General features: G+C 40.5%; 1 protein-coding gene across 2 annotated transcripts in view; it reads left to right on the top strand.

Annotated features, from left to right (window-relative positions):
• The window catches only part of Ace2 (angiotensin converting enzyme 2), a 49,550-nt gene that overhangs the window by 750 nt on the left and 36,095 nt on the right, over nucleotides 1-12,705 (top strand). The window contains exon 2 of one of the 2 annotated variants that reach the window (XM_085837916.1): nucleotides 455-743. In XM_085837916.1, coding sequence (XP_085694042.1) covers nucleotides 558-743 — 186 coding nt within the window. In that variant the 5' untranslated portion in view covers nucleotides 455-557. Of the gene's footprint in view, nucleotides 1-369; nucleotides 744-12,705 lie in introns of those variants that run through there. The other variant, XM_021153479.3, reaches the window with a different exon arrangement.

Below are 12,705 nucleotides of genomic sequence, written 5' to 3'. Positions count from 1 at the left end.
TACAGAGGGAGTTCCAGGACAGCCAAGGCTACAGAGAGGAACTGTCTAAAAACACCAAGAAAGTGAGAAAGGAGAGAGGGAGAGGATGGATAGCTTATTGATAGAATTGTCAGAAAAGGTTATAAGTTCCAATATGTGTTCCATGATTTCTAAGTCTAGCCCTTTCTGTTATAGTAAAACCATAGTACATCCCCCTCCCCCAGTGTATCTTTAACAGCTTTTAAGGAACATATTAACTAAATGTCCAAGTTTTGATTTGGCCATAAAATGTTAACAAAGCTAAGGTTTTCTAGGATTAATGAATAACATGTCTTTATTTAGTTTACTTAAAAAAATCATTCTAAAATATCTGTTTACATATCTGTCCTCTCCAGGATTAACTTCATATTGGTCCAGCAGCTTGTTTACTGTTCTCTTCTGTTTCTTCTTCTGCTTTTTTTTCTTCCCTTCTCAGTGCCCAACCCAAGTTCAAAGGCTGATGAGAGAGAAAAACTCATGAAGAGATTTTACTCTAGGGAAAGTTGCTCAGTGGATGGGATCTTGGCGCACGGGGAAAGATGTCTAGCTCCTCCTGGCTCCTTCTCAGCCTTGTTGCTGTTACTACTGCTCAGTCCCTCACCGAGGAAAATGCCAAGACATTTTTAAACAAGTTTAATCAGGAAGCTGAAGACCTGTCTTATCAAAGTTCACTTGCTTCTTGGAATTATAATACTAACATTACTGAGGAGAATGCCCAAAAGATGGTAAGTTCCTGAGGCTACCCAGGGGGTTATTGATTGCTTCTTAAAGATCAGAATTACTGCCTATAAAACTGGATAAGGAAATCATAGAGATCTCTAAAGTGTGAGGATGAGTGACTGCCTCTGTAGCTCTGATCCTAGTCTCCCAGATGACTGAATTCAATTGACCTTAGAGTTCATCTGGAAAATTGTTATGAATGAATTCTTTGCCCAGATTCCAAAGATGAGTGAAAATGTTTAATACAGTTGCCATCACTATTCTCATTATATTTGGTATGTAAAGCAATCATGGAAATGTTCTAAGTCATTATTGAGCCAATAATTTTCTTTAGCTTATAATGCCAACAGGTCTATCCGAGAACTCCAAATGACATATTAACTGAAAAATGCAACTGGGGTTTACTGAAGGCAGCAGCTTAGTAATTAAGGTAACCATGGCTTAGGTGAAACTGGACCTGGGAATTCCTTCTTTCATTGACACAGAGCTCTGAGGAATTTCCAAAGGTCACAGAAGAAAAGCTATAATTAAACTAGTCCCAAAAAATCTCAGCCTACTCTGGGAAAGCAGCATATTTTGTTTGACAAGTGCAAGGACTTAGAACTTTTTTTTTCTCACTGATCCTGAAGTGCCTTTTAAGTATAGTTAAGTGGTGGAAAATTGAGCAACTATTTAAGAAAAGACTCTCGTGTCTTTTTTTTTTTTCTTCCAGCAATGCTTTCCTTCAAAACTGTAGCTTCAAAACTTCCTGTCTTTTAAATGATCAGGGAGCTGTGTGTTTAAATTATTGCTATTCATAGAACAGAGTGGGGCTGAGGACGCCTGTCTCCTTTGAAATTCTATGCCCCCTCCCAGTTTTCTAAAATTTAAGAAACCACAGAGACTTTGACAATGTAGTTGCCAAACGAGTTGCTTTTATCTGCTCTAACAGTTTGGTTTTACTGGTGTTGTTTTTAGTGTAACTTTTTTTCCCCTCAGTTTTTATTTTATTTCTGTTGGAGATCACCAACGTGTACTGTAGATTTTCTGAGCTGAATGGTTCACGGTGAGACTAATATTATACTTGAAAGCCTAGCCTGGAGCTGACATCCAGATCCTGGCTGTACCACTTTTTAGCTGGGTAAACTTGAATTCATTAAATGGACAGTCTGGGTCTTAGTTACTTTTTGTTTTAAGATGTATTTTAATTTTAAAACTATGTGTATGTGTGTGTGCTCCCGAATGTAAGTATAGATGCCCATGGAGGTCAGAGATATTGGAACTCCCAGGAGTGGTGCAGCAGGCTATTGTGTGCCACCAGACCTAGATGCTGGCAACTTGCAACCTCTGCAAGGGAAGTACATATCCTTAACCATCGAGCCATCTTTCTACCCCAGTCTTAGTTTAAAAATAACACTCACATATACTTCATCAAGTATACAAAGATACCAGAAGAATGTGTGATGCTTGTGGGCTTAGGAGAAAATGAAGATATCATTGTTATTAGTGTTGAAAGGAGTTAGGGTTTTTGAAAAGGTACACAATAGCTCTTTAAAGCACCTACATATACAGAAGTCCTATTATAGAGTATATATATAGAGTGAGATGTAATGCTGTTTGTTGAAACCATCTCTGAGATTATTATGATGTTGGGGTTTGGCTTAGTGCAAAAAAGAGAGAGAGAGAGAGAATGTTATCATTTTTAAAACAGATTTATTTATTTATTTGTTATATGTAAGTACACTGTAGCTGTCTTCAGACACTCCAGAAGAGAGCATCAGATTTCGTTACGGATGGTTGTGAGCCACCATGTGGTTGCTGGGATTTGAACTCAGGACCTTTGGAAGAGCAGTTGGAGCTCTTAACTGCTGAGCCATCTCACCAGCCTGAATGTTATCATTTTTAATTATACAGGTTGATTAGAGCAAAAACTAGAAATGGAGGAGTATGAATGATCAGCTGTTTTAAACCGGAGAAAAGTGTGCAGCCTTTAAAGTGAAAAAAAAAAAAAAAAAAAGAACATTTAAGTGAAAGAAAAATGACAAGGGCCTCCATAGCCCCTTCACCAGAGTGGTCAATGGTGCACTAAAGCACTTAGGTGAACTGGTGTGGGCACTTGTGGGGGAGGAAGATGGTCCTTCTTCCCATTCTCTCCTAGTTTTATGTGTTGTGATTCTCTTATATTCTAGGCAGTGGCCAGGCATTAGAGGAGGTTACTGTGCTATAAGGGCAATGAATTGACAGGGAATGTGACCATCACATAGTGAGTACAAAGTTGGGGCAAACAACCTGGGTTCAGACCCTCCTTTGAATGTTAGAAGCTGAAGGTCTTGATGAAGTGTCTTATTGACATCGATTTTTTTATTGTCTCACGTAGTATATCCTGATTGCAGTTTGCCCTCCACTTCTCCCAGTTCCTCCCCATTCCTCCTCTCATCCGGATCCACCCCCTTTCTGTCTCTCATTAGAAAACAAACAGACTTCTAAAAGATAATAATAAAATGAAATGTAATAAGATAGAACAGAAACTAACATATCAGATTAGGACAAAACAAACAAAAGAAAGAGCCCAAGAAAAAGGACAAAACCCAGATACAGCTGCAGAGAGTCAGTCATTCATACACTCAGCAATCTCATAAAAACACTAACCTGGAAGCTGTAATATATAGACAAAGGGCCTTTAGGAGGGAGGAGGAGGTATATAAAATAAAAAATAAAATGAAATTAAAATGCAAACAAACAAGCAAAACAAAACACAAAGGTTATCCCTGCAAAGATGCTACAGAGGTTTTTTTTTTTTTTTCCTTCTTGGCCATCTACTGCTGAACGTGCCGCCTACCCATAAGAGTAGTTTATTTCCCCAGTGTGACTCCTTTGGAGGAAAGTAAATTTTCATTTGCAAGTGGTTATCAATTGGAGATACTGCTAGGTTAGGGAATGGGGCATGTGTCCACTTCTTTCATCTCTAGGACCCTGTCTGGTGCAGACCTGTGCAGGCCCTATACATGCTGCCTCAGTCTCTGTGAGTTCATGTGAGCTTTGCTTATGTTGATTCATTGGGCCTTGTTTCCTTGGTGTCCTCCACTCTCTCTGGCTCTTACTCTTTCTGCATCCTCTCCCACAGGGTTCCCCGGGCCCTGGTGGGGAGGGGTTTGATGGAGACAACTCAATTAGGGCTGAGTGTTCCAAGGTATCTCACTCTGCACACTGTCTGGCTGTGGGTCTCTGTATTTGTTCCCATCCTTCAGACCCATTTAACTCAGATGTAAATTGAATAAAATTATGATCATGGTATTAATAGTAGAGTATGTACTATAAGGAAATGCTGGATTTAGAAAATATACTCTGTGTGTGTGTGTGTGTAATTGGATACTGTACCTGGCATTAGTTTGACCTTCATCAAGAATATTATTCAGTGGGTTTACTTTTCGAAAATCCAACTGTCTCACCGGTGTCTCCAGTATGGGGTTTTTATTTTTAGACTTTTTGGTGTGTGGTACAGGGATGTAACCCAGAACCTTGAGAGTGCCAGGTAAGTGCTCAGCATTGAGCTCCCTGCGGAGCCCAGGTGCTTTTGAATACAGATTTCCCCTGGGTAGATCAGATTTGAAGGAAGCTCTCAGGCTCTTCTAATATTCACAGAACAGCTGCTGGGAAGTGAGTTTCTGGGAAAAAGCTATCGTGTTCCTTCCTTTGCCTGCCTCTTGGCCTTGTCAGTGGAGAATTCAGGGTCAAGAATTAAGAAATATCAACCTTTGTCTGTATATTTTCACAGTAAGCCTTTACTGGGCAAAGGGGAGAATGTGTCCCCATAAATTTGCATTATAGTGACCTTACTCAGTTTTATTGTGGATCAACACTTGTTCTTAGATATGCACTGAGTTGCAGAATTAGACTGTGAGTTTGCTTGAATGAGATTATCTGAGGATCCAGTTTATCTTTTCGGGAGTTAATGGAAAATGAACTTCTTGAATAGATAAAAGAAATAGTTCTGGAATTCCCAGAGTTTAATATGTGCTCAGCAGTAACTGGCCCTTAACTGAAAACAAGTGAAAGACTTGCAATTACCACTGATGCATTTGAGGTTGTTAGGTTTTTCTGATCTTAGTTTCATGATGCATTTATTGCTTTAGGGAGGTTATACAAGTTTTGAAAAAAGTTCTCCCATTAAATAAATATTTACAAAATGCCCAAAGAAAGTTTATAGAAGATCACTAGCACATTGGCAAGTATTTGATAAGACTAATCCTAACTGTAACAAAAACATTTATTACCAAAAGTTGTCATATATTATGGAAAGACATAAATTGAAATTAGGCTGGAAAATACAAATTGTGTATAAGTTAGTTCTTCTAGGGAGCAACTGAGGCATAAGAAATAGTTTCTGATCAGAAGAGAGCCTAGACGTCAGTTTGGATTGTCTCCTGAAGAGATTAACTAAATACATTTTTCTGATGACAGTGATTACCGTTGTTCAGAGACAGTTCTGGACGATAAAATGAGAACATTATTCTAAGCCTTAAAAAACATAATGCCGGAGTAAAGATGTAAAGAAGAAAAGAAGAGAAAATAACAAGAAATGGATTCTTGCTCCCCACCCCCACCCCCCAAAGAATAGTCAGAATGAGTTAAGGGGGTCAGAGAGGGTTGGGAAAAGTGTGACCTGGAACAAGAAAGGAGAGGATGTTGACAGTTGGGTTGCCTCAGTCTTTTTCCACCTGAAAGGCAATACAGCCAAAAGGCCAGCAGAGATAAATTCAGAGTAAATAGAGGGAAGCACTCTTTGCACCGCAGGTGGTGAAGCTGATAAGACCTGTAAAACTTTAATCTAAAAAATGTGAGACATTGACAACTCCAAGTAGGCTTTCAAAGCATTTAAACAAACATGTGGCTTGCCGCTCTACTGTGGGCTAAGGAAGTATGGTCAATTGCACTAATGGACTGGAGACTTCATCTAAGGCCATGTCACCGTGCAGAGCCATCCCAGGGCAGTTTCTGGGAGTGTGTCCTTGATTATTTGTCCTGATTTCTGTGAAGCAAGGCTGCTGAAAACTGACTTAGTGGGCTTGAACAATGGGGTTCATCCTTCACACTTAGGGATTTGCCAAGACAACCTGCTCAGGCTAGCCAATTGTAAGTGAGTGAGTGCGAGAGAGACTTGGAGTAGTTGCCCAAGCAGAAGCCAACTTTCAGAGTTGCATGCAAATGCGGCCAAGATCAACAGAGGTGTCTGCCAACTCCAAGTTATTTTAGGCACATAAACAATAAACACTCATGCTATTGACGCTTTTTGTTGTTTCTTAGATAGTATTATTATTGTAATAGATAATTGATACAGGACAGGAAATTAGACTGTATGACATTTCTGTGTTCATGTCCTATCATGGTGACATTTCTGAGGGCAACCTGCTATTTTTGTATTGTCTCCTGAGGTAACATTCAGGAGTCAGGATGTTGGGGTTGCCAGCCTACAGATCTAGCATAGTATGGTGTTATTTAAAGTTTTGAGAACATGCCTGAAAAGAAAAGAAAGCCACAACCCTTTTCCATATGATGTCCTAAAAGGTGCTTATCCAAAGGGAGGCAGAAACCAGGAAACAGGGATAAGAAAAAAAAAAAAAACCTTGGCTCAAAACAGCTTTTTAAAGCTCTCTACTTTTCTCTGCTACGGTGGTGTATGTGGCTAACTCCAGCTAAACTCTTGTCTTCTTATGAGGCTTTTGAGATTATATTATTTCTGGCCAAGAAATAAAATCTAGGATCACTTTATTCCCCAATGGATTTGGATGAAAACAGGTAAAAAAAAAAAAAAAGTTCAGCTATAATTCCAATGGGAGGCATTGGAGAATAACCAAGCTGGGACGCTGGGTCTCTGAGTATCTTGATTCTCTGGCTATGATAAAACACTGACCAAAACCAACTTGGAGAGGAAAGGGTTTATTTCATCTGACTTGTTTGAGTAACAGTCCATCACTGAGGGAAGTCAGAGCAGAGGAAACTCAAGGCAGGAAGCTGGAAGCAGGAACTGAAGCAGAAGTCACAAGGAATGTTGTTTACCGGCTTGCTCCCGGTGACTTGCTAAGGTTGCTTTCTTAGACACCTCAGGACCCAGAGACAGGACAACAGCACCCACAGACTTGACTATAGGCCAGTCTGATGGAAGCATTTACTCAGTTGATCTTCCTTTATCCTAGATGGCCCTAGCTTCTATCAAGTTGACAAAAATCTAACCAGGACAATAATTGATGACACACACATGTTAGCTATATTCAGCTCATTATCACTTAACTTCTCTAGCTGAAAACTTGATCACTGTCTGCACAATTGGAAATGTTTCCCAGAAAAGACAATTTTTCTATTTCCATCTATGCCTCTATACTGATAGGTTAGTTCAGCAGTTGATATGTAAAAGCTTTTGGTAAAAAAAAAAAAAAAAAAAAAAAAAAAAAAAAGAGCCGGGCAGTGGTGGCGCACGCCTTTAATCCCAGCACTTGGGAGGCAGAGGCAGGCGGATTTCTGAGTTTGAGGCCAGCCTGGTCTACAGAGTTCCAGGACAGCCAGGGCTACACAGAGTATCCCTGTCTGGGGGTGGGGGTGGGGGTGGGGAAGAGGTTTGCAAGTAGCTCAGAAATTCAGTGAAAATTCCTTACAAACTCATGTAATAGACTGTACAACAAATCTTCACAAGAAATGTAGACTGAGTTTCCAGCTGCTCAAGTCTAAGAAACTTCTCAGGAAAATGACCCTACTTCTTTTTTAGGCATTACCCATTCTTTGTAGTTTATGGTGGTTTTTGATTTTTGAAATAAGATTCTTTGTAAATCTTCCTCAAGGGCACAAGTATAGTTATGAGTGTGCTATGCTTGTGTGAATGTGTGTGTTTGTGAGTGTGTGTTTGTGTGCCCAGAGGTTAACCCTGGGTATCATTGCCCAGGGTCTAGCCACCTTATTTTTGAGACAGGATCTTCTTCTGAACCTAGAACTCACGATTTGATTAGAATACTTGACTAAAAAGCCCAAGGATCTTCCTGGCTCCATCTCCCCTGTTCTGAAATTACAGATGAGTCTCACTATACCTGACTCCCCCCCCCCTTTTATTGGATATTTCCTTTATTTACATTTCAAATGTTATCCCCTTTGCAGGGCTCCCCTTCAGAGCCCCCTATCCCATTCCCCCTACCCCTGCTTCTATGAGGGTACTCCCCCACCCATCCATCCACTCCTGTCTTCCTGCCCTGGCATTCCCCTACTCTGGGGCATCGAACACCCTCAGGCCCAAGGGCCTCTCCTCCCACTGATGTCCAACAAGGCCATTCTCTGCCACATATGCGGCTGGAGCCATTGGTCTCTCCATATGTACTCTGGTTGGTGGTCCAGTCCCCAGGAGCTCTGGGGGGACAGGGGGTTCCTGCCTGTTGACACTGTTGCTCCCCCTATGGGGCTGCAAACCACATCAGCTCCTTCAGTCCTTTCTCCAACTCCCCCATCTGGGACCCTGTGCTCAGTCCAATGGTTGGTTGCAAGCATCTGCCTCTGTATGCCTGACTTTTTAACATGGTTTCTGGGGATTACAACCAGGTCCTGATGCTTGCATGGCAAGCACTTTGCTTTCTAAGCCATATCCTGGGCCCTTAAAAATCCTTTTTATTTTTATTTCCCACACACAAAGATGTTTTAGGGAAAAATTGGGCCCCCCAACAACAATTTCAAAACAGTAAATGGTTGATTTTTAATAAAAAGGTCAGTAGCTCTCCAGCAGTATAGAATGTCTCTGGATCATTTGAATCCTAGAGAGAGCAAGAGGATCCCAGTATTTAGCAAGAACTATGGCAACCACTCTTCACTCCGGTCCATGTCCCCGAAAAGCATTTTGAAGATAGTCTTGCAATTATTTTATTTAAATCAGAAGTTGTTTGGAGAGAGTAGGAAGCCGGTGTGTATTCTCTTGGTGATCTCTGGGGCCCTTCAGCGTTTCTGCTGGGTCCTTTAGCAGATCTAGGCATACCCATTACCCTTTCCTATTCCTGCCCCAGGGGAACTCAGGACCTGATAATGCTAAATAAGCTGCTAGCCTCCATCCAAGAAAAGACTGTTGACCCCTGTCTCTAATGGTTCCATACCAGGCTTCACGACCTGTGTAATAAATACCCTTATTTGAGAGCACGAGTAGGGGAGCATCAGCATGGTACAAGGATACCAGAATTCAGGGCTGAGTATTTTTTCCCAAAAGATAAGATAAGGAAAATAAAAATGTTTTCAGGAGTTGAAAAGCTTAAAATGTCAACAATCTCATGCAAAATATAGAAAGGTTTTGGAGTTCTAGGATGGAGTGACAGGATTCATATAACTGTGTTACGTACTTCGTTGAATAGAATAAATTTCTTCTTCATTTAAAGATCTCTGGATGTGTTGAAAAAGTGATCAAGGCAAGCTTTGTCCTCTGAGCATCATGCAGCCTTGAGGGTCGTATCTGGAAATCAGAGCAGCATATGGGGCTTGAGGGTAGAGCTTTGCCAAGGAGGTGGTACAAGTGTCACGTCCCAGATGGATGCTCAGGTTCTTGCAGCTTTATTTTTCAGAGAATTGCCACAGGCTTAGGGCTAGGAGGTTGCAGATGGTTTAGCTTCATTCAGGGGATGGTGATCTCTAGAAAAAGAGAAAATAAAGGGCCAGCACCTTATATCTCAAGCAAATTATCAGAAGGAGAACTGGCACTCCTTTGTTGGCCAATGTGTTTTCAATAGAATAGTTGCATATTTTAGCATATAAATACTTCACAGGCATTAAAAAGTATGATAGTTATCTATCAAAAGCAGGGATCAACAATCTTTTTAGTTAAGTGTTGAGCAGTGGGCCTTCTTGGCTTCGAAGGTTTTATGGTTTCTTCAAAACTACTGAGCCCTGCAGTTGTGTGGCAGAAGCAGCCATAAACAGTGTGGTATAAATGGATGTGTGGCTGACCAATAAAACTGAATTTAAGAAAGAGCAGGTGATATCTAAGCTTGGCCCATGGGCTATAATTTATCAGCCCTGATTAAAGGAAGAAGCCCTGATTTATAATTTTGAAAAGAAATAAATATAGGTCATCAAGAGTTGCCTAGGAAATAAGAAGTTTATATAGCACTAATTCTATATAATTATGTTAATGACATGGATAGCTAGATTTGTTTTTCATCACTACAGAATATAGTGTTTTTTTTCTTCACTATCTTTTAAGTTTTTAAATGATAACATGCAAAGCAAGGAGATTCATTGTAGTGTTTTCATGTACACTTTGTTTATAATCAGTGCCCACTTTCTTACCTGTTCTCCTGCTCCTTGCTAGTGTCTGTCTTACCCGCCCCCCTCCCCCATGGCAGCTTTCTGCCTTTGTGTCATACCCTTTCTCTTTTTCTCTTTCCTCTTTTGCCATCTCTTAAAATGGTTTTTCATCTGTCATGATCCCCTTTTTAGTTTTCACAAACACACAGAGACAGACAGAGAGACAGAGACTGAGACAGAAAGACAGATAAAGAGAGAGAAATAGAGACAGAGATAGAGAAACACACACAGATAGATAGATCTAGGTCTACACAAAAGAAAATATGTGTATTTATCAAGATTATTGTTTAAATAAAATAACCACAATTTGGGTAGGGCCGCTAGACCTAAGGTCTAAGACAAAGCTCTCATGAAGACGTTTAAGACCATAAAGAAATTATTAGGCGTACGTACTACACGCATAGTTAGAATTTTGTTTTTGAACATTTAAAAGTAGAATTTACTAGTTCATACTTGTAGTACTTGGATTTGCCAGGAAGTCTCATGGGGTGGACAATACAGTATTCTCTGCAGTTATAGATGGAAGTCAGGGAGTGAATGTCTTCCTGGTTGTTTTAAAAAATATGTGTCTTGTCCCCAGACCTCTAGGTATGGCTGTAAAAAAATGGCTGTTTTAGTTGCTTCTTGTCTGCCTTTGCACAAAGGGAGTGTGGAAAGCTACTTACTTAATCTGAGCTTGCTCCTTGAAGACGAGGAGCTATCTAAGCTGCTGTCTAAGCTTTACTTCATACATCAGCCGGGTCCGTAATTCACATGGAGCCATCAGCCACTGTCTAGGCATATATGAACTGGGTGTATATGAACTAGCTTTGCATCTCTGTGTAACAGCTAGGCTATTTCATTTAGGCTTGGGAGCCTTGAGGATATGGAATACACTGTAAAATAAATGCAAAAGAATAGCTTGCTAGTCAAGGTAAAGTAATTTTAAATCTCATAATGTATAACACACGCACCACAACACACACACACACACACACACACACACACACAGCCTATAAACATTAGTTCCACAGTTTCTGCGGGCCAGGGGTCCAGGCGTGCTTCTTCTATTTCTAGGTCTCATCAGGATGCACTATCTGGAGCTGTGTTTTCATCTGAGGCTTGGATTGGGTTCAATCTTCACTGCTAAGTCAGGTGTGGCCAGGGTTAACATTGAGATCTTTGCATACTGCCAAATTGAGGTTCTTGGTTTATTGCAGCATATTAGTCAGTGGCTAGCCTCAGTTTCTTGCCATGTAGCCCTATCCATGGGGTAACTGTTGAAGCCAAATAAAATAACCAGTCTGAGTCTCATTTATTTGTAAGCTAGTCAGGGATAAGCTTAAATTGCTTGTACTACAATTATAGGCGATTATTAGACCCATGAAGTGTGTAGTTTCTAACTTGGTATCTTGCTGCATTATTGTCCACAAAAGAGAGGGCATGCTAACAAGATAAAAATGAGTCTTATATAATGTAAATCTACACATCTTGCTACTTTTGTTCCATGTGATTGGTTAGAAGCACATCACAAGTCTAGTCTCACTGAAGAAGATATCACACAGGGGTTTGACTATTAGCAGGTAGGCATCCTGTAAGCCATCACAGCATCTATCTACCATAGGTTCTAGGATAGAGTGCTGGGTTGACTATCAGGTTCATTACCTTGCTAAACCTCTTGGTTAATATATAAAAGTGGTGACACGGTGATTTTCCACCACATGGGGTTGTTTAAAGCTCAAAAGAGGCAAATTGTTTTTCAAAGCATTCTACAGGCACCCTAACTTCGATCTACTTCAAGATTACTTTAGTCTTATCTCCTCTATGAACACTTGAACACATTTGGACTCCTATTGGATTTTTTACTTTCTTAGTATGGAAACGTATTGACTCATTTGTGGTACCTATGTTATTATATATTTGTGTTGCACTGAGAAAGAAGAATTCCAGACATGTATCCTACTCCTTTGATAAAATTCTAAGCAACTTAATAACATTTTTTTCTCTCTAAGCAATAAAATGGCATTTATGGAGTGCTTAGGATGCGTCAGGCCTGCTGGCGAGCACTTCACTCTTTGGTACATGTCCTAATCCTTACGACAATTCTATAGTCACAAGTCATGTTGTTAGGATTGTTTAATCTTGTAACAGAACCACAGCTAGGGAAGATTATGTGTCCAAAGTCACACAGCTAGCCAGAAGTGTCTGACTCCAGGAGTGGAGCTCACATACCACCTCTGTTGTATGGCCCCCAAACAATATGATGTACAAGGCAGTTGTTCCTTTTACTCTTTAAGACATGGAGGTGAAGTTGTGCATTGACTGTTCTAGTAAAGCCAGGAGAAGTCCTTCCTTCTACTTATTATCAAGATGGGGCTGCAGGTAGGCAGGTATATCCCAGCATCATCACCTGTTTGTAGCATCATCACCTGTTTGTCGACTTCTTTGGCTGTCAGAAAATCATCACTCTACCAAGTGGCCTGGTTCCAGGAAGCCTTCCTTTGAGATCACAATTTATGGCCAAACTTTCTGCCCTAAACCATGGCACCTAGGAGATTTCTTTGATCTGGTTCTCATTTCTCATGGCTCCGATGGTCACAAGGGACTGTATTCCCATTGTGTCTGTCGACTCTTGAGATCTGCAAAGTTCTCCTTTTAGGCCGTTCATCCCTGAATCTTTAGCCAACT

This window comes from Mus caroli, unplaced genomic scaffold, assembly GCF_978045245.1.
Source record: "Mus caroli unplaced genomic scaffold, Mus_caroli_1 scaffold_5, whole genome shotgun sequence".
NCBI lineage: Eukaryota > Metazoa > Chordata > Mammalia > Rodentia > Muridae > Mus > Mus caroli.
Note: the sequence above shows the minus strand (reverse complement) of the source record. Positions and strands in the feature narration are given on the sequence as shown.